The following is a 21,902-nucleotide window of genomic DNA, read 5'->3' as shown; positions in this document are numbered from 1 at the left end:
ACATGGTATACTGCTATATTAATCTGTCAGGACAGCCTTCCCTTTGCCTGTAAGTCCTGTGAACATGTATAGGATTTAACTACACTTGGGTCCCAAAGAAAATCTTAACAAATTCTCAAAAGTACAAATAGTACATTCCGCGTTCTTTGATCATTTTTGTTAATAAAAATTAGAAGTAAAGAAAACAGAAACAAAACTACAATTAACTACTTAGAAATTCCAGAATTCTTAAATAACTCTTGGAGAAAGAAAAAAATTAAAAAGGAAATAGCTGAGCATAAAAAAGAACAATACCAAAATGTTAAATAACGAAGTGGATGAGAAATGCTGAAGTCATTCTCAGAGAAAAATTCATGGCCTGAAACTTATTACCAAAAATAAAAGAGGAAAATAAATGAATTTAAAATATAACTCATGGGCTGGGGATTTAGCTCAGTGGTGCCGTGCATACCTCACAAGCACAAGGTCATGAGTTTGATCCCTGGTACTGGGAAAAAAAACCAAAATAAAATATGACTCAAAATTGAGGGAGAAGGGCTGGGGATGTAGCTCAGTGCTACCATGCCTACCTGACAAGCGCAAAGTCCTGCGTTCAATCCCTGGTACCATAAAAAAAAAATGAGGGGGAAAGAACAACAATAAATTATTAAAAAGCAGAGGGAAGCTGGGTGTGGTGGCACACACCTGTAATCCCAGCACTTGGGAGGCTGAGGCAAGAGGATCTCTGTGAGTTTGAGACCAGCCTGGGCTCTATAGTGAGTTCCAGGTGAGTCTCAACTACATAGTGAGACCCTGTCTCCAAGAAAAAAAAAAAAAAGCAGAGGGAGAGATTAATAAACATAAAATACATATTAAGAATTAGAAAACAGAAGCAGAAAGGTTAGAGATCTGATTCTTTGGATGAGAAAAGAAACAACATACATGAAATTGAAAGCCCATTGGCTTGCCAAGTTAACAAAAAGTGAGAAGAAAATGTAGACATGTAACATTATAAATTAAAGAGGGGAAATAGCCACAGATGCAGAGGAAATAAAAGTCATTATAAGAGTATGAAAATTAGTAAGCCTTGCTGAATTGTGTGTGAGAAATTGTGTGTATGAGAAATGTTTATGTGTAAAAGCAGTAGCTTTCTTACTGTATTCCAAAAATAGCCAGTTAGAAAAAATAATGGGGAATAGAGAAAATTACTGACCTAAAAGTACTAAACTTTATAAAAAGATTTATTTATTCAATGTATTTAACAAATGCTAATACAGTCTAGGGCTTTCTGTATGTCAGGTACATTTGATCCTTAGCCTTTAGAAGGTAGATTTGATGACATCCACATGTTACAGATAAATAAACTGAGGCGCAGCAACGTTAGGTAACTTAGACAAAGTCACCCAGCTGGTAAAGGGCAGGACCAGGATTCAAAATGTAGTTGAGGGCTGAGAATATAGTTCAGTGGCACCACGCCTGCCTGGCAAAGCAAAAGGTTCTGAGTTCGGTTCCCAGTACTGAAAAGCAATGTAGTTTGCCTCCAGCATCCGTGACCTTTGCTATGATGTTGCATAGTGAGTGGCCGCAGAGATGCGTTCCAGCCGGGACACAGGAAGATGCTCTGTTCACAGCTAGGCTGAGCTCCCTGGCAAGGGCTAGCAAATAATGCAGCCATCACAGAGAAATGGAGACTCCACTCATCGGGGACTCCCCAGGAGCCACAATCCAGCAGGGAGCCACCTGCCACTTGTTGTCAGTAGGCCCTCCTTGGGGTCCTTCTAAAGTTAACACTCTGTCCTGTCCTCTCTTAGATCCAGGAGATGGTTCACTCAGAGGTTGCTGCCTACGACTCGGGTCGGCCAGGGCCCCTGTTGGGACGCCCAGCGATGCTGGCCAGCCACATGAGTGCCCTCAGCCAATCCCAGCTCATCTCCCAGATGGGGATCCGAAGTGGCATTGCCCACAGCTCCCCGTCACCCCCAGGGAGCAAATCCGCTACCCCCTCACCCTCCAGTTCGACTCAGGAGGAGGACTCGGAAGCCCATTTCAAGGTATGTGGGATGGAGAGGCAATGCCATCTAGTCTGGAGGGGCTGGGCCTGTGGGGACAGGGTCATCACCTCGCTCTGGAAAAGCCTAGAAAGGCACCTCTGCCCTTTGCTGGAAAACACGGAGGAAGAGAATCAGCAGGTGAAACAAGCGGCTGGTCAGCAGATAGCACGGATGGGGCCTGGGACGCTGGACTTGAGCTGGCATCTGTCAAGGCCTTCAAATCTGTGTATGCGGAGGCCAGGCAGAGGCCTGTGACATAGCCATGGTACCTGTGCCAGGAAACCTGGAACTTCTGGACAGGGGAGATGTGTTTTTCCTCCGAATGATGGTTTGGGCTTACCCAGGATAAATTGGCCTGCCAGGCAGGGTTTGGTCTTATTTTATTTTTTAACAAACACATCCAAAATAGTTCATGTGGCCCAGACTCTATTCGAAGTTCATAACAAGCATTCATCCATGTAGTTCTTTTAGCAATCGTACATGTTAAGCATTGTTATAACCTCCATTTAGCAAATGGGGAAACTGAGGCATGGAGGCTAAGTAACATATCCAGTGTCTCACAGCCAGGATTCAAACCCAGGTGGCTGCAGTTGCAGTCTGGTATATGTGCCCTTACCCGTGTGCAATGCCCGATGTGCCATCCTCCCCACTGATTGTAAGAGACATTCAGCCTTTCTTTGCCAAGGCCTCACCATGCTGCTTACACATAGTGGAGGAGATAGAGCTTCCATAATCAAGGACAACCTTTGGCGATGATTTGTGATCACCAGGGGAGGACAGTTAAAAAATATACAGCCAGAACTTAAAAATAGGAGCCAAGGGGCCATACCTTCTTACAACGTCACACCCAAGCACAGCCCTCCAGACCCAGGGAGGAGCACCTGCTGCTCTGAATCAGCCTTGGACACATTCGTTGTTGACAAGAGGCTTTTACAGCTCGGTGAAGGGAGATGCTAACTTGGAAAAAAAAAACTAAAGGAAAAAGCAGAAGAAAAAAAAAGTTGAAAAAATTAAAATGTGATAGACCTACAACTGATTTTCTGCAGACCCAGCAGAAAAGATTAAAAGTCCCAAAGGTGATGGTGTTATTGCTGTATAGGATGACATTGGCCAGTTTTCTGTGGTGATCTTGATCATGCAGTCTTTCAGGAACTGTAAAGACTTTTCCTCCTGAGTCAGTATCACACTCACGCAGATCCTCTTCAGGGAGCTACATACCCAGGCCTCCTCAGCAGGATGTGTGTATCTTTCTGTCCCTGTGTGTCTCTGCTTCTGCCTGTTCACGTGGGTCTGTGTGTGTGTCTGTGTGTCAACGTGTCTGTCTCCATCTACCCATCGCTCTACTCACTGTCGCCCACCAAGTGAGTGTTGGCCTACGGTGCAGAGTGGGAGCCCAGATGGGTCACCCGTGTCACCACCTGGCTGTGAGCAGGGCTTGCCAGGCCGTGGTGGGACTCCTGAAGAAAGCCCAGCTGGGCCCCAGGCTGGGCTTCTGGTTTTCTGACTTCTCTTACTTGGGCAGATCTCGGGAGAGAAGAGACCCTCAGCCGACCCAGGAAAAAAGGCCAAGAACCCGAAGAAGAAGAAGAAGAAGGACCCCAACGAACCACAGAAGCCCGTGTCGGCCTATGCACTCTTCTTCAGAGACACTCAGGCTGCCATCAAGGGGCAGAACCCCAGCGCCACCTTCGGAGATGTTTCCAAAATCGTGGCCTCCATGTGGGACAGTTTGGGAGAGGAGCAGAAGCAGGTGAGCCTCGATCCCTCTCCGGGCTGTCCCCCAGGGCTTTGGGGCGCCACCGCCGAGGGGAAACTCTGGAGGTGTGAAACTGGGAAGATAGCAGGTTTGAGCCAGAGCCATGGACCAACGGTGTATTTGAAATGCTTCCTTTAGCACAGTCTAAAATTTAAAGCAGTTTTGGAATATGACCTCATGTCAGTAGCTTACTCTGGAGGTGGTCCCAAAATCTGCTGGGTGTGGGGAGGTGAGGCAGGGAAAGGAAGAGCACAGCATCAGAGAGTTCCGTCTGCGAGCAGGTGAAGCACAGTCCCCCCGGGGAACCCCTGGCTGAGAAGTGGCCCAGCTGAGAGGCCAGGTGTGTGCCAGCTTTTTTTTTTTTTTTTGGTACCAGGGATTGAACTCAGGACCTTGCGCTTTCAAGGCAGGCGAGGTGCCCCTGAGCTAAATCCCTGGCCACCACCAACTTTTGTCAGTCACCACTTGAGAGCTGCTCTAGCACTCAGGCCTGCTGCGCTTGTGGCAGACCAGGATCCTGTACCCAGATAGCGCTCTGGAGAAGGGACAGCACTCCTGGCCTCTGGAAGTTAAGTGTGCAGGCTCCGCAGCAGCAAGGGCCAGGGTACCACCAGCTTCTGCTGTCAGACCTTTGTCCTTAGCATTCTTTTTTTGTTGCGGTCCATTCCCTTCCCTACGAAGACCTCCCTTCCTTTGTGTGTGCGTTGGTGGGGATGGTTCTCTCCTTTCGAGCCCACGCTTGGGGGCTGGAGATCTCAGGTGCTGTCCCTGGAGGTCCCCCCTCTAGATGCTGCCCTAACCCCATCCAAGGGGGCTGGATCTCAGGTGCTGTCCCTGGAGGTCCCCCCTCTAGATGCTGCCCTAACCCCATCCAGTGCAGTCCAGGGGCAAGCACAGGTTGGAGAGTCTGACCTTTTGTGATAGTCCCATTCCTTCCTTCCTTCCTTTCTTTCTTTCGTTTTCTTTTCTTTTTTTTTTTTTTTTTTTTTTTTTTTTTTTGGTACTAGGGATTGAACTCAGGTCCTTGCACTTGTGAGGCAGGTGGTGGTGCCACTGAGCTAAATCCCCAGCCTGAGCAATGGTCCCACTTCTGATGTTCTTTTGTGGGGCTGGGCATCAAACTCAGAGCTTTGTACAGGCTTGGCAAATGCCCTACTACTGAGCTGCATCCCCAAACCTGTTTCTGAATTCATTTCTGTTGATCTTTTTGCTGTTTTCTTTTAATCCAAGATGTTATTATATATTTATTTCCATCCAGAAACTTGGTATATCTCTCCTAATGCATTACAAATGTCACATTTTTCTCAAATTTTAAGCATATCAATAACAATCTGCTAGAAAAATAAACAGTTTGTTTTGTCACTATTCATCTGGCTGAGCTGTATTATAGTTTCTGGTAAATTTTCAATAAATCCCTAGGCTTTTGTTTGTTTGTTTTTTGAGACAGGGTCTCACTATGTAGTTGAGACTGACCTGGAACTCACTATGTAGCCCAGTCTTGAACTCATAGCGATCTTCCTGCCTCAGCCTCCCAAATGCTGGGATTACAGGTATACACCGTGATGCCTGGCCCCTAGGCTTTTGGATGTGCAATCTATACATACACATCCATATATATACTTGTATTTATATGTATAAATACACACCTCTGTACATATATGGGGTGTATGTATGTCCTCTACACATGATGATGATATGATGGCGATGATGGTGACAATATTTTTCCTTATTCTTGTCTCCTCGTTTCCCATTTTTATTTCTAATTTTATTTTATTTTCCCAGTTATAGCGGTTAGGACTACTAGAAAAAGCTGTTACTTAATGGTGGGTAGAATGGTCTTCTTTCTTTTACTCACCACGTTTCACTGTTAAGCACGACTATTAGCTTTGTGTCGGTTAAATTTCGTTAAGAAATTTTATTTATGTTCCCAGTTTACTAATAATATACCAACAGCTGAAGGTGACGGTGTTGAGAAAATTACAGGGAAGAACGAAACCCAAAAAAAGGCCCATTTCACCCATCAAGTTTAGAGCCTCCCGATTGATGGGAAAGTTTCTCCAAATCATCGGACAGCAGACAGTTACAGAACTTAGGAAAGGGAAGCCACCTTGCACAAGCCTTTACCCGTCACTAAGACCCACTGACGCTACCCGTACCGTTTTGAGTGGGTACCGAGCAATCTCAAAACCTAATGACTTCAAGCAGCAACCAGTTATCCAAACTGTGATGCTGACCGCCCTCGGGATGTGCTGGGAGCAACCAGATTCTTTTGCCGCTGCTCTTGGCGGGATTCACCCACAGCCTGCAGTCAGCTCAGTGCAGGGGGCCACTCCGTTTAGGAGTTGCACGGCCGTCAGCTGGAGCTGGGAGCAAAGTGGGCCGTGTGTGTCTCATCCCCCGGTGCACCGGCCAGGCTCGTTCACGCGGCAACTCAGAGTTTCAAGCACAGCACGAGGCAACCCCGTGTGTAAGCACTTTCGGGCCCCTGCCTGCAGCACACTCGTTCTTGTCCTATTGGCCAAAGCAAGACTCAAGGCCAAGCCCCAAGGCATTGGGGGAGGGCTCTACCCAAAGGCATGAACGAAAAGAGGGAGTGGGAGCCGAGGGGACAGGGCCATTCCTACATCCGCGTACAAACGCAGGCTAAAATCCCTCACAACAGTCTTAGCAAACGGGAATCCAGATGGAGATACTTTCAACACGTAGGGCGTATGCCCAAGGGCAAGACGGTGCAGCACGACGTCTTCACTGTGCTGGGTCAGAAGAGGGGCCTTGAAAGACCTCGTCTTTGTGCTGATGCGACTGGGCAGCCCAGAAAGACGAAGGGGGCTGCTCGAGCGTGCACAGCAGCGCGGCTGAGGAACTGGAGCGTAGCCTGGCCTCTTCCCTCCCTGTGCGGCACTCCCAGAGAGGGGTCAGTGGCTGACCGGCCCAGCTCCCCGTCCCACCACCCTCATGCGAGTGGAGCCTAGAATCTGCGCCTTCTCGCCCAGGCTCTGCACCATGACTCCACTGTGACCTTCTCCCCAGTGTTGCAGTGTCTTGGATTTTTCAGGCCTACAAGAGGAAGACCGAAGCGGCAAAGAAGGAGTATCTGAAAGCTCTGGCAGCCTACAGGGCTAGCCTCGTCTCTAAGGTAACAGAATCCCTGGGCGACGCCCCAGTACAATGACCCCTTGGGAGATGGAGCAAGAGCTGAGGCCCCGGAGCAGCCAGCACCACAGGTCTAGAAAGGTCACAGTTGCAGTGCACCTGCGTGTGCCAGGCCCGTGCTGGGCACTTAATGTGCATCTCGCTTCGCTAAATTCTTCCAGCAAGAACCTAGCGCTTATGGGGGTTCGGCAACTTGCCTGAAAATGTGGTTAAGCGGTTGTAAGGATTCAACCCCAGTTTTGCCATCCTTCACTGCTGACCACACCATCTTTCCTTCCATCTACACCTGCAATGCAGGAACTAGGGGTGACTGTTAACTGTGGTCCAAGGGGGTTGTCTAGAAGCTGTGACAGAGGAGGTGGCACCTGAATTGGGCCATAAAGTGCCAGGTAACGTAAAGGCCCACAGTTACACACAGGGTTGCAGAGGCTGGGCAGTAGCATAGAGAGCAGCCTGGCTGCTGGTGCTGGCTTCCCCGATAGGCCGAGGGCCATGGGACTCCCAGGCGGGCTGATTGGCTGGTCAGAGCCAGGAGCTCTAAGGACCCTGTGTGGTCATCTTTGCATAGCCCACAGCTCTCCCCGGGGGTCCAGGGAGCAGCTGGGGACCATGGCAGCGGGGTACAAACCGACCTGGGGTCACAGCCGGAGTCTGCTGATCCCCTTTCTCCAGAGTGACTGGTTTCCATCTCCCTCCAGAGCCCCCCGGACCAAGGCGAGACCAAGAGCACTCAGGTGAATCCGCCAGCCAAAATGCTCCCGCCCAAGCAGCCCATGTACGCCATGCCCGGCCTGGCCTCCTTCCTGACGCCCTCTGACCTGCAGGCCTTCCGCAGCGGGGCCTCCCCCGCCAGCCTCGCCCGGACGCTGGGCTCCAAGTCGCTGCTGTCAGGCCTCAGCGCGTCCTCACCGCCACCGCCCTCCTTCCCCCTCAGCCCCTCGCTGCACCAGCAGCTGCCACTGCCCCCTCATGCACAGGGCGCCCTCCTCAGCTCACCTGTCAGTATGTCCCCATCAGCCCCTCGCTGCACCAGCAGCTGCCACTGCCCCCTCATGCACAGGGCGCCCTCCTCAGCTCACCTGTCAGTATGTCCCCGGCCCCCCAGCCTCCTGTCCTGCCCGCCCCCATGGCACTCCAGGTGCAGCTGGCGATGAGCCCCTCGCCTCCAGGCCCACAGGTAAGTGGGGCGGAGTGGAGATCGCCTTCTGTGACCTCCAAGGACAGGGAAGCTGGCTGCGGTTTCAGTACTGGCCCTGCACTCATCCATAGCATAGAACCTCCCTGAGCATCAGTTTCCACATCTCGGAAGTGGGTCTGGTACATCTTACCTGTGAAGTACTGGCCGTAGTCAGTAGTCGAAGAGTTGCCAGGTAGAGTTAGAATATTCCAGGCCCTCCTGTCCTTCTGTCTACTTCAGCCTCCCTGCGTTGGTGTCCGGCCCTCCCCAAACCTTCGAGACCTCACCCCGAGTGACTGTTCCCCAGAGGCTTTTCCAGGGTGTATTCAGCCGAAGAACCCCATTTTACACATTGGCAAGTTGTGGCCCAGGAAAGAGAGACTCTGAAAACAAAGCCAGTCCGTGATTTGGCTAAGATGAAATTTAGCTGGCTGAAATTCTTTTTGTTTTTGCAGTGCTGGGGAGGGAACCTAGGGCAACATCTCCCAGCTCAGGTTACATTTCTGTACAAAGGAGGAGGAAGCCTGGGAGGCAGAGTGGAGACTCTGTGTGGCCCTGAGGAAGTGTGGCACGGAGGGGGACCCCCTAGGCAGGCCGCCTGGTCCCTCCTCCACTCACCGGCCCCCTACTTTTGCAGGATTTCCCCCACATCTCTGAGTTCCCCAGTGGCTCAGGGTCACGCTCACCTGGCCCATCCAACCCTGCGGGCAGTGGGGACTGGGACGGCAGCTACCCCAGCGGGGAGTGTGGCGTCAGCACTTGCAGGTCAGTCCCCGCCCCGCTGAGTCCTCACAGGGGGCGGAGAGAGGGATGGGAGGGGATGGGAGGAGCCCGAACATCTGCAGGGGGTGGCGCAGAGCCAAGCAGGGTCCTGGGAGGCCGCAGACTCCTGGTGCACAGCCTGCTTGGGAAACCGAGGCTAGTCGTCATTCTTGCTTTTTTCTCCTTGCCTCCTGTTTTCTCACAAATGTTTCCCTGCGACGTTCACATAGGTCCTAGGTCTCAGGCCAGTTTTCCTAGAAGTGGAGGCTGAGGCAGCAAGGGTTAGGTTGCCCTCAGTAATGCGGGGTGGGGGGGCGGCTTGCCGGAAAAGGGGATGAGGGTGGCGGGACAGGGCGTGAAAGAGTGGGCTAGGGTATGAGCTCAGCTGGAGACTCACCCTGCCTGATCCCCCACCCAGGGGTCCGGACCCTGAAGCTGAAAGCTGGCCAGAGTGGGTCCCACACGGAGGTCGAGAGCTGGCTTTTCACAGGCCTGGGACAGTCAGCCGCTGGCCATGGGCTTCCCCCGCCCCTTTGTCAGGGCAGCTCCCAGGCAGCCACGGACATTTCTCTAGGGACACAGCTGCTTGCACAGGACAGAAGGCGAGGCATCCTACGAGAAGGGCCAACTGTCTAACCCAAGGAACCACACCCTAGAAGGGTCCATCACCCGCAGCATCCCAGCATCCTCTCTACACCCAGAATCCAGTGTCACGTGGCTCCTTGCCGGTCCGCCCACACTAACTGCACCTCTTCCAGTCTCCCGGGCTATGCCAACTCCAAAGCAGAATAACCCTTGCTTTCAGGCGGCAGCAGCAGAGGAACAGTAGGGAGGAGGCATCCCCACTCTTTTCCTTGCCCCCCTAACTTTGGTGAGAACACGCCCATGACCCTATCTGGGGACAGCCGACCCCCCAGGTGGCACGGTAATACTGAGTGGACAGTGGCTGCTCCTGGCCCTGGCCATCAGCCTTCTAGCATATAGGATCTTCACTATCATACCACGCCAGTGCTCCTAGGCCCTAAGGGTACCCACAAGCACCCCATTAGAACATGCCTGGGGAAAGTATGTGGGCAGACAGGGGTCAGCTCGCCAGGACCCCTCCCCAGAACCCAAGCAGGTGCAGCCCCTCCCTTTCTTTACCACACTTTCCCTTCCCGGGGTTGGGGCACAGGGAGGGGCACACCTCTGAGGACATCCCAGGATGTCCTGAGCACCCAGCATGGGTGTCGGGCCATAGCCGTCCGCATTCAAAAGCAGAAACCGTTCTGCCTGCCTGAGATTCTACGTGAAACGAGCAAGGAAAACTGACGTGGTTCACAGCAGTGGGGTTGGAATGGGCTCTGATGGGGGACAGACAGACACAGCTGTCCTTCCCCAGGTTCCAGTTCCAGAGGGATGTGTGGTTCTGCTCAGGGCACAGTCAGGATGCCTGGGCCACAGTCCCTCATCCCGCCCACAGGCGAGGGCTGAAGGGCCACTGTCCCGGCCCCAGGGGCTCCCGAGGCTCTGACACCCTCCTCTCTCCCACAGCCTGCTCCCCAGGGACAAATCGCTCTACCTCACCTAATCCACCTCCCCGCTGCTCCCCGAGGCTTGCTGGACGGGCGCTGCTGAGAGCCTGAAGGGCTGACCGCAGGAGAGAGTCCATGACAGAAGGCAGGGTGACCAGCCAGGAGAGTAGCGACACATCAACGGCCCAGGGCTGAGTCTCTGCCTCAACTTCCCACCAGACTCCGCAGACGCAGCCCACCGCCCGCCGCCAGCCCAAAGAACCTGCAGGAATCCTCTGCCCGCTCACCTGCTTGCTCCAGGGTAGCTGTGGACCCTGCTCCTCGCCTGCACACAACACCCTCTGTCTGGATGTTGGGCCCCCGCTCAGTGAGCCCTGCAGGGGTCGTTTGCCGACAGAAACCTGCCCCAGCTGCTTGGCCAGGCACCAGCCCAGCCACAGGTGTGCAAATACGGTTTTGCAGTGTGCCCACGAGATTCCGAAATCTACAAACTGCGGGTGCCGTGTACATAGTCGACTAAGTGTTTTAGGACTGTGCCGAAGACATCTGTGAGATTATTTTGTGTGTGGGGGGGAGTAGTTTCCTTTAAGGTAAAAAGCATTTTATATGACCCTTAGCACATTTTTTTAAGTTTTATCTTAAGGGAGACATGTGCACAAGCAGCCGACAAACCGCTTCTTCATCTGCGCAGCGAGAACCGGGCAGTTTACAGCCACACTCAGAGGCATTGCTCTTTATTATTTTTTTAAACCCTGTGTGTGTCCATCTATTTAAAATTGCCAACAATGATTTTCGTCTATTTATGAAGAAAACTTGAGAACAGAGTTGCAGTTTATCTAATGTGTGCGTGGTTTGGGGTTTGGTTCTTGACATTATTCGCAGCTGTTTTCTGGCCCAGCAATTGTCCGTCTTGGTGCCCAGTGCTTCTCTCAGATCTCTTTATAATAAAATGTCCTGAAAAGTCACAAACAAGTCTGGATCTTCTTGCACTTTGTAAGCCAGGCCCGGGCTCCCGAAGTGGCAGGTGATGGTGGCTTTTGCCAGGACACAGAGTGACTCGTGAGGACAGACTCAGGTAAAAGTTCTGCCTGCCACTCACCAGCCCATGCGGGTCTGTTGGCGGGGGTCAGGCCTCCCCGACCTCAGTGTTACCATTTAGAATGAAGCGCGACCCTTCATGCTGCTTGTGGTACATAGTAAGTGTTCGGTAAACTTGTGTTGGGTGTGTGGAGGACATCGCACATGGCAGTGTGGACACAAGACGCTGTCAGGCCTTCTATGTAAAACTTGGCCCCCCCAGGAACTGAGAAGTTAAAATCCCTGTTGCCCAAAAGAGTATCCCACATTGAAAGCATGCTCTAGAAAAGACTGGTGTTTTAATACACACAACCAGAATTTTTATAAGACTTCAGTGTGGGGCTGGGAGTGTAGCTCGGTGGTAGAGCATTTGTGTAGCACCCATGAGGTCCTGGGGTCCACCCCTAGGGCTCGAAAACAAAAGTCTAGAATGCAATAGAGCTGTTTACACAACTGGAAATCCGAGGTGTCTGGGGGAGAAAAGGTGAGGCTGATCAGACCCACAGGGTTCTTGTGATGATGAAAAGGTTATGTGCGGAGGGCCACCACTTGGAGGTGGGGACAATCAGAGCAGGTGACAGGGGTGAGCCCTGCTTCCACGCCCCCCCCACGGGGCCTACAGACTGGTGGAGGTGAATGCACGGGCCCGAGGGGAGGGGGACTTCTTCAAACCTGAATGTAGGAAGCATCCTCCACCAGGGACTCCTTAAACCCAAGTTTCCAGAAGATATTAGGTGGCTGTAGTTTAAAAGGGAGAAAAAAGGAAAAAGGAATAATTATGGGACCACTTTCTATCTGGAAAAATAACATTTACCTGGCAGGGAGAAGCCACTGAGAGGCTTCAGCTGTCCCTTTGGAGGCGGGCAGGTGTCCTGCTCCCAGCCGGGCCCGTGCCCTAGACCAGGGGGCCCCGCCTGCCCGATGGCTCCCAGGGCCCTATCGTCCTCTGATCATGGCAGCACCCTCCTTCCAGATGGTGGCCTGGGAGTGGGGCACAGCCGTGAGCAGTTTCCTCACTGGAGGGCATCTTGTAATCCACTTTGGAAAAAGAAAACTCCAAGCAAACAAAAACAGCGTGCTCTCGCGTCAGCAGCAGCACCGCAATGTGGAGCATAAATATTTCATGTGGTTACAATTTCCTTTCCTATGCAGAGCTTGTCAGTAACACAGTGATGGCTGAGAGGCTTTCACGTTCCGCTCTTGCTTTTACAGTGGCGAGAACAGCATCGTCGGACTCCTGCGGATGGCCCCAAACAGTAAGACTGGGAAGCCAGCAGCCTCCTTCCGGGCGGAGGCTCCTGCCGCCACCTCACTGCTGCGCCAGGTGCTCAGTGTCTCTTGGAAGCATCCACATCCCCGGCCTGGCCTTGGAGCTGCCCAGGCCACTGCAGGATCCCCCCAAAGTCTAGCAGCTGCCTGCAGATATCAGGGGGCTGTCATGTGGGCGTGACGGTGGCCCCAGAGAACGAGATGCAGGCCAGTGAACCGACGGAACTGGCTGGTGGACAAACGTCTGCTGTCCACTCCACGGAGTAGACCCAATTCTTCTCGTGTGGGCCGTCTTCACAGAGCGCCACAGACCAGGGCTGATAAACAGCAGAAATCTACTTCTCACAGTGCTGGGGGCGGGCAAGTCCCAGGTTAAGGCACTGGGAGAGTCCGTGTCTGCTGAGAATTCCTAGGTAGCCGTCGGCTTGATGTATCCTCATGTGGTAAAAGGTGAAGGAGCTCTCCTGGGTCACTTATAAGGCCATGGAGCCCAACAAAGAGGGCTCTGTTCTCATGACTGAACCATCGTCCCAGGCCCCACCTCTAACACCCCACCCCACTGTGGGTTAGGGTCTCTACATAGGAACAGGAGTCCCTCGATGGGAATCCAGGCCCCAACCGCCGGTGTGGGCCACAGCTGATAACCAAACAACAGAGAAGCCCCTTGTGCGGTACCCTCCCCTCTGTGGGACTGTGGGAGCAGTGACATTGTCCCGCCTTAGCTCTTACCCTGCCTGTCCCAACCCCTTTGCTTAGGGTCTAAGCATTTGCACGTTAGTGTGTGTGAATGTGTCTGTGCTGACCGCATGGTGTGATATGTATGTTTCTATGTTTGTGGTGTGCGCATTCCTGCTCAGTGCCCACAGATGTATGTACACACACCACACACACAGGAAACATACCCCACAGACTACACACGTGCTTCTCATGCACACACGTGTTGTGCAGTAGCAACTACACACATGTGAACATGTGTATGCACATCACACACGTGCACTGCATAGACACACCTAGCGCGCACACACACACACACACACACACACACACATATCCGCTGCACAGATAAGCACACCTTTGCACACAGGTGACAGCTGTGCATACTGTACCTGAGGGTACATGCATTGGTTAGTGTGGAAATTATCTGTTCTTGAGAGTCTGAGAGAATTCATGCAAAAAAAGATCTGATACACTATTAGAATAGATTCAGGGTTTTTTTTAATTGCTCAACACATCAGTTATTACTCAGCTCTGCTTCTCAAATTGCTCAAAACTAATAACCTGAAACCCACCAGATGCCGGCGGGTAGTCATTCTGAGAGTGGCAGGCAGAACACACAGAGGTTCGGGGTGAGGGCTTTGGACCCATCCTGCCTCCGAGAATGTTGGCCCCCACAAAGTGTGTGACCCCGAGCAGAATTCAGCTTGTCTGCGTCCTCGTGCGCAGCGTGGGGCTCACAGCCTCCTCGTCAAAGGGCTGTAACGACGGTGAGTTGGTGTGTGTGTCACGTGCTTAGAATGGCACTGTCATGGCTAGCATGACACTGTGAGCCTCTGCACCAGCAGGTCAAGTTTCCAGCATTGTGTCCCATTCAAAACGTGCAGGCCACGCTGTCACACCAACTCCTGTATCTCCGCGGCTTCCCGCCATAGAAGTTTGTTCGTGGCTCACTCTGGTGCTGGGTGTTTTCAGCCAGCCCTCCCTCAAGTCTCCAAGAACACGCTGTCTCGTGTCTCTGCTGCCCTTCAGGCCTCAGAGTCCCCCCTGGTCTCCCACAGCCAGCCAGATAAGTAAGCAGAGGACCATGCAGGAAGTCAGGGAACCAAGGCCCGGAGCCAGTGCACATCAGGGCTTTCCATCTTCTGATGGGGGCACGGGCAGTGCACAGGGCTGTGGAAACTTCTGGAGGAAGTGTGGCTCGAGAAGAGAGCAAGCTGGTTCTCCTCAAAGCAAATGCTGCTACTATACATTATGCAACGTATTTTCAGATGAAGAACATGTTGGCTAGAGAGGTCAAGGTGCTCGCTGGAAGTCACATCGCTCATGTGGGCCTGAGAATTAAAATGACGTCTGTCAGACCCCAAACATCTGTCCATGTTTCTTACACTTGTGCCTAAGAAGCCACACCCACTAAGGCAGAGCACTCAGCCACTGAAGCTGTGGAACTTGACTCGAAAAAGTCCCAGATCTTTCCTTTGCGCACAACCCCTTGGGCCTCAGCCACAAGCCTTCAACAGATGAAGGTCAGAGAACAGCTCCCCTAGAGGATGGCACCCAAAGCCAGCAGCACGGGCAGTGGGAGGGAGCCAGGACAGTGGGCAGAAGCAGATCGGAGAATCTGGGGACCTTGGGGGCCTGGGGACATTCAGTGCAGGGTCAAAGGGTCCACTGCACACCAACTGCCCCTCAGGCACTGACACAACCATTTCAGTTCAGTGCGCATCAGTAGCCAAGCACAGAAGTGCAGGCCTGTACTCCTAGCACTTTGGGAGGCTGAGGAAGGAGGACACAAGTACAGGCTCAGCTCGGGCAGCTTAGTAAGACCCTGTCTCAAAAAAGTAAAACAATTTGAAAGGGCTGGGGGTGTACTCAAGGGTAGAGTGCCCTGGGTTCAACCTTCAGCAACACAAAAAAAGTGTGGTGGGAAATGTGATACTAAAGAAGAATTTTTTCCAGCCTGCTTGTAATTTTTTTTCCTAAGCTTCAACGTGTATGGAGGACATGTGTGAGTTATTAGGCACATTTATTTCTGTAAAATGGCTTCAGCTCTGGTAAAGAGGACTCGATGAACTGTTGTGCTACTTCAAATGAAGGAAAAAAGAAAATACCAAAGTGTAAGCACAGCTAGGGAGGGACAGCTCGGCCGAGAGTGTGAATTCCAGCAGGGCAGAACCAGAGAGGGTTTATGCACAATGGAAGATGCACAGTACTGGGGAAGAAGCAGAGACTGCAGGCCACTCCAGGACCAACACTCCCCTTCCTGGCAGGGACGCCTGTGAGACTTTCTCCTTGGAGATTGTGTTTCCCCACAGAGACACAGCAACAGTGACAGTGACAGCTCAGCATAGTTTCTAAATGAGAAAATGGTGGGACAATGCGATCAAGACTGTTGACCCGTTTGTCTCTGGGCTTCGCTTGCCTCGCCTGCTATTACACAGTTCACAGAGCAGCTGTTCGGGGGACAGCAGGTGGTATGTGCAGAGGGGCCTGGCTCATAACGACTCCTGGTTTTGTTAACTATTAGGCAATATTTTTAAAGGATCCGGGAAGAAATCAGAGTCTGCTGTGCCTCTTGAGCTCTTGGCCTCTGTCGCACTCTGCATGCAAGCGTGAGGCTGCAGCTTTCCCCTCCTCTGCAGTGCTGCCCCTGCTTCCAGAAGGCACACCACCCACCACCCACCCGCCCGTCGCCCATCCACCTTCCCAGCTTGACCTGCTGCATTAGAGCCGCTCAGTGGAGGAAGGCTGCCCTCTACAGGTTCCTATTAGATAGGAAAAGAAGTTCGTTGGCATTTGTTCAACCAACATTTCACAGGCCCCTGTTAAGCACCAGGCACTGTGCTTGACGCTTGAACAAAGTGATGAGGAAGAAACCAGGCAGGTCCTGCCCTCTTTGACTCACTGTTAAAACTAGAAATAATCATTAACCAAGCGTTCCACAAATACACGAAGACTTTAGGTCATTATGTTGCTCAGAAGGGCCAAATACAATTGCTGGGATTAAAGGACAGGCACCTTTGATAGCTTGGGAGAATGTGGAAAGAAAAGGCCTCTTTCTCCAGGAAGGTCACAGTTACGACTTGCAGCTTACTTCTACTGGCATTAAGCAAAGTCCTTCGCTTTCTCTCCTCTGTCTGGGTCCACCTATGCCTCTTTCTTGCTTTGCTTTCTTGTTGTGCTGGAGTGCATCTCCCAGTAGCTTTCTAAGAAAGACATTGGGCAATACACGTGCAGCTCTGCATGCGTTCCCATCCTGCCTCAGGCTGGTTAGTAATTGGCCAGATAAAGTTTTTTAGGCTCATAATGACCCTGTAAATGTCAAAGAACCACTTCTTTGCCTTCTAGCTTCCAGCATGGCTGTTGAAGAGCTGAGTGCTATTCTCCTTCCTACTTCTTTGTAAGTTGCTTGTTTTCCCCATCAGTACATTTTACTTATTGCTTTGTCTGCTATGTCTCGTAGTCACACAGCAACCTGCATGTAGGTGGTTCTCCTCTCACTGTGTTGTCACCACTGGGCCCTTCCCAGCAGATGTGACATCGCCTCTCCCTCCAGCTGCTTCTGTCTTACTCTGAGACCATCTTTTGGAATTTAGAAGCCAAGAATTTGTCTTCTTTTCACTCTGCATGGCTCTCATCACTAAGTGTAAGAAAAGAGCATGAGAAGCAAAGTCATCCGCTAGCCCCTGTTCTCTTGTGCCTACTCTGGGGAGAGTGGGAGAGTCGTGTCCGAGCTCCTCCAGTCCCAGGCTGGCTCCAGGCCACAGACTTCATCCCAGCCCAGCCCAGCACGGCCCAGGATAAAGTCAGCGTGTGCGTCTGCCAGGGCTGCCCGAAGAGAACACCGCAGGCCGGAGGCTGAAACAGCAGGAACTTATTTTCTCACAGTTCTGGAGGCTGGGGCTTCAAGACTAAGGTGCAAGCCAGGATGGTTCCTTCTGAGGCCTCTCTGGTTGGCTGTCAGGTGACACCTTCTCTCCATGACCTTACACGGTTGCCCCTGTTCATACACATGCCTGATATCTCTCTGTGTCTTCAAAATTTCCTCTTAAGAGGAAACCGAGCAGACTGGATCCTGACTCACCCATCTCACCTAAGAACCCTCTTAAAGGCCTTATCTCCAGATGCAGTGATGCGTTCTGAGGTTGTCGGGATTAGAACAACGTGCAGATTTAGGGGAGGAGCCATAGCAGACGAGGTGCACAGGAATGATTAGAAATGTGTGAACCATTGGGTCATGGGCCAGGCAAAAGGGAAGGGACACAAGTCAGGATGGACAGACCCTGTGGGCTCCTCAAGTCACCCATGGCTCCTCTGGGAAGCAGAATGTGCCACACCTCCTCCTCCAGCTCATCGCTGGTCCTCCAGGGAATCCATGCATCTTGCCTGGGCGGTGGACCCTGCCGGAGCAGAAGTGACAGCAGTGGGTCAGGCGTGGAGCTCCCACCAGCCCTAGCGTGATGTTGGGCCACCCCGCATGTCATCGCTCCTGCATGCCTTCCTGAACCCCCAAGCTTCCCTCAGCGTTTTCCCTCTAGATCCATTGACTCTACTCCACAGCTTGTATTAATATAATTAATATAAGAAACTAAGCGCAAACAGCTGCAGATTCAAATGGTGTCAGGGTCGGGCAGGGAACATGAACAAAGGAAGGAGCCGGAGAGTATTCAAGAGGGCGAGGCGGGCAATTCGGGGTGTTTTCCAACACGCTCCGCGCCACATACACCGCAAGTTTGCCGGCCAAACGCAGCCTCCACACATTCCTCTTGTGTCTTTCCCTGAACAGGTGGCTGCGAGTGGGCTTTGGAACAGAAACACAGACGCGGTTTTGGAGTCTCAGCGTCTTCTTATCTGGGTGACACAGTTTTGTCGCAAATCCTAGAACCGTCGTGCGGAAGATATAAAATAAAGCATGTAACTTGCTTAGGGCAGGCCCCGGAACATAATAAGTGCTTCAAATGAATAGAAGCTATTACTACTGGGTTGAATCAGAAAATAATGATGGCGATTATTTAAAAACAACCCAAAAAAGCCCTCTTCTAGAGCGAAATTTATGACAATGCTCATGTGTGGGGCGGTGGCGTCTCCTCGTGGTCAGATTGAGAACTGCAGCGCCGTGTAACAATCACCAAGTCAGACAGACGTGGGTTTGAATCCAGTTGTGACATAAACAACACCGGTCATTCACTTCCACGCTTGGCTTGCATATTCGACTTCAACCATTACATTCCCATAATTTAATGAGACTGCATGACACCACCAGCATGTGGTACCCTTTGTACACACTAGCTACGATTCCAGAACGGTCCTGGTCCTCCCTAGCATGCTCACCGGCTCAGAACAGCCCAGTCCCACATTGACAACTTCTAGCCCAGAAGAAACATGCAGGCACCCAGGTGGTGCCTTTTATTTATTTAGCACTGGGGGCTGAAGCCAGTGTCTTCGCATTGACCTATCCAGCACCCCCTGCCCCCACTCACCCACCTCCACGCCACTTTGAAACAATCTCATTAGGTCACTTAGTTGCGGAGGCTGGAGTTGGACTTTTCCGATCTTCCTGCCTCAGGCTCCCAGAGTGCTGGGGTTACAGGTGTGCACCATCCAGTTTTTGCTTTTTGGTTTTTTTTCCTATGGGGTGGTGGTAGGGAGGAGTTACTTTGGAGGGAATTTCACTGGAGCGAACTCTCCTCTTGGGTTATTCATTCCTCTATCCAGACCTCACTCTTAAATCAAAAGCGCCCTGGAAGGGTGACTTGTCCTAAAGAACAGGAGAGGGTGAATTTATTTTTTTTCCTCCCTAAATAGGATGGGCCTGGAGTCGCTCAGGTTAGGGGACACTGTTGTCCTTACCTCCACCTGGCTCCCCCACCCACACTCCTCTGCCTACCTGCTTGCTGGACTGCAAAGCTAACTTCCTACACCCTCAGAGCCCACAAAGCAAGGACTGCCAAGGATGAAGAGATCCTTCTCCCCAGCTGGCTAGGCTGTCCCCAGGAGATGGAGGACCAGAGTTTCCCCATTATATAATCACCCAGAACCTTAAAAGTTTTCCTTTGAAGTTCTTAGTTCCCTTTGAATTTAATTTCATTTAATTTAACTTGGGGGGGTACTGCGGATGGAACTCAGGGGTGTGCTACCACTGAGACATATCCCAAGCCTTTTTATTTTTTATGTTGAGACAGAGTTTCACTGAGTTGCCCAAATGTGACTCAAACTTGTCATCCTCCTGCCTCAGCCTCCCTCAGGGCACTACTGTGCCCAGCTTGGATCGATGAGTTTTGACAAATGCAATGCTGCCCATCATTCCAGTCAAAATATACAACATTCCCCTCACCCCGGAAATTCCCTCACACCCCTTCCAACCTAACCCTATTTCTACTGCCCCAAGCAGAAACTGTGTTGCTTTTCTGTCACTCTGGTTTAGATTTTTCTAGAATTAATTTTATATGAATAGAAGCATTAGTAGGTGCTATTTATGTATTTGCTTCTTTCACTTAATGCAATGGGCTTTTAATTAGTCCGTGTTTCTGCCTGTGAATCTGTAATTTGTTCCTTGTTATTCCTGTAATGGATAGAGCGCAGTTTGTTGATAGTCATATGTGCTGTTTCTGGTTTTTGGCAACCATATCTAGAGCTACTATGAACATTCTCTCACCAGTCTCTCTGGACATATGTTTTCATTTATTTTGGGTAAATATGTGGGAGTGAAAATACTGGATCATAGGGTAGATATATGTTTAAATTCAGAAAAAAACTGCCAAACTGTCTTCCAAAGTGGGTGCAGACAATCTGGCCAACTAATTTTAACTACTCATCTGATAAGCCAGAACTGACTACCGACTGACCTGCTCTCAGACAAATACCATGTGACTAATTAACTCCATTTCTGGGGCCTGGAGTGGCTCCCAGAGACAGGCACGGCGCTGAGCAGAAGCCAAGGGTGAAGTTTGTGAAGGGTGTCTGTCCGACTGGCCGGCCGCCCGGCCTCCTGCTCCGGTTCCCCCTGTGGGCTTCCAAGGCCAAAGAACTGAGGGTGGCCCCGGCCCCCTGATGAAGGAAAAATTCTTAGATGCCCTGAATTTAACAAGGGAAGTTAAATCAGTGAACAGCTGTGGGGTGGGGGAAGGCAACAAAAACACTATTTCACCTTCTTGAGCATAATTTGAAACCTCGACTTAAATCCCTCCGAGGCTGACCACCACGGCCATGGCGTCCCATTAGCTTATAAACTCTCCAGACTGCTAACCCCACCAAAAGCAGCAATTACTCCAGATGGACACCCTCCTGACCCAAAGTCCCCCTGCTTCGTGTTTCTCTGATCCTCGTCTGTGTCGCCAGCACAGATTCAGTGTAAGCAGCATGTGTTTCCCTCCCCAAGTTTTATAAAGACACTCTTAGCTCCAGGCCCAGGGGATGAACTCCTAAGTGTGACCCAGCCCTCCTGCTGGGAGTTGCAGGAATTGTCTGAGGACCTGGTCCTTTTTCTGGTTTCTGGCCCATATCTATGAGAGATCTGTAAACCTTTCACCTCAAAGACCCCTTATGTCCCTATCTCCCGGAGTTTGGCGTCAACTATGGTTTGAGGAATTCCGCAGGCTCCTTTGGTCCCTCACAGCAGTCCCTGTGGAAAGAACTTGGCAGGGGCATCCTTAGAACGCAAAGAGCCAGGGATGGGAGAAGGGAGAAGAGAGGGTCTCTCTAGTCCCAGCCAGAGTGCAGTGCTCAGGTACAGGGATGTGAAGCCCCCCAGGTACAGCACAGATCTGAAAGAGGAAGCCATCCTCTACCCTGTTGGAAGTGGCAAATCCCATGACTAGCAGTCCAGCCCTGGCCTGAGGTCAGTTATCTATGGCTGGATCATTAAGTGCCCTAAAACTTAGGGCTTAAAAATCATTCTGTCGCACGTTCTGTGGGTTGACAGATGGTTCTGCTTCCTGTTGCTGTGGTAGGTCGAGGACAGCTGGAGCCGAGATGACCAAGATTGCTCCTCACCCATCTCAGGGCTCTGCTGGAATAGGCGGGAGGAATATCTAGGGGTTGACTATGTGGTTCTCTCTCCAGCTATGTAACCTACATGTGGGGCCAGCTTGGGCTTCCTCACAGCGTGGTGGTCCTGGGGCATTGGATTCCTTTCATGGTATAGTGGGTTGAACTGTGCCCTCTTCCCAACATTCATGTGCACCTCAAACCTCGGAATGTGGCTTTACTGGAGATAGGATCTCTGCCGCTGTAACTAGTCAAGGTCTGACTGGATTAGGGTGGCCCTAAATCCAATGACTTATCAGGACACACAGATGTGCAGGGAGAAGTCCCCGTGAAGAGGGAGGTCACACTGGATGCCACATTGGCCAAGGGACGCTGAGGACGGTCAGCAGATGCCTGAAGAGATAAGAAGGAGACTCCTCCTTCGGGGCCTCCAGGAGGACACCCCACCCTGCTGATTCAGACTT

The 21,902-nt window shown here is 51.6% G+C and overlaps 1 protein-coding gene across 8 annotated transcripts in view; it reads left to right on the top strand.

Moving 5' to 3' along the window:
• Tox2 (TOX high mobility group box family member 2) overlaps positions 1-11,352 on the top strand; it is a 104,075-nt gene extending 92,723 nt beyond the window's left edge. For 6 of the 8 annotated variants that reach the window (XM_033767122.1, XM_033767121.1, XM_010631444.2 and 3 more), the window contains 7 exons: positions 1,791-2,030; positions 3,553-3,780; positions 6,842-6,922; positions 7,638-7,916; positions 8,000-8,116; positions 8,754-8,881; positions 10,412-10,528. In XM_033767122.1, the coding sequence (XP_033623013.1) occupies positions 1,791-2,030; positions 3,553-3,780; positions 6,842-6,922; positions 7,638-7,916; positions 8,000-8,116; positions 8,754-8,881; positions 10,412-10,448 (1,110 nt within the window). In that variant the 3' untranslated portion in view covers positions 10,449-10,528. Of the gene's footprint in view, positions 1-1,790; positions 2,031-3,552; positions 3,781-6,841; positions 6,923-7,637; positions 7,946-7,999; positions 8,117-8,753; positions 8,882-10,411; positions 10,529-10,611 lie in introns of those variants that run through there. The other 2 variants (XM_010631447.3, XM_019208543.2) reach the window with 2 other exon arrangements.
• The last annotated feature ends 10,550 nt before the right edge of the window (positions 11,353-21,902 follow it).

The sequence above is a fragment of the Fukomys damarensis genome, unplaced genomic scaffold (genome assembly GCF_012274545.1).
Source record: "Fukomys damarensis isolate Sample0158 unplaced genomic scaffold, DMR_v1.0_HiC HiC_scaffold_22, whole genome shotgun sequence".
Taxonomy (NCBI): domain Eukaryota; kingdom Metazoa; phylum Chordata; class Mammalia; order Rodentia; family Bathyergidae; genus Fukomys; species Fukomys damarensis.
The sequence above is the reverse complement of the archived record's forward strand: the minus strand, read 5'-3'. Positions and strand labels throughout refer to the sequence as shown.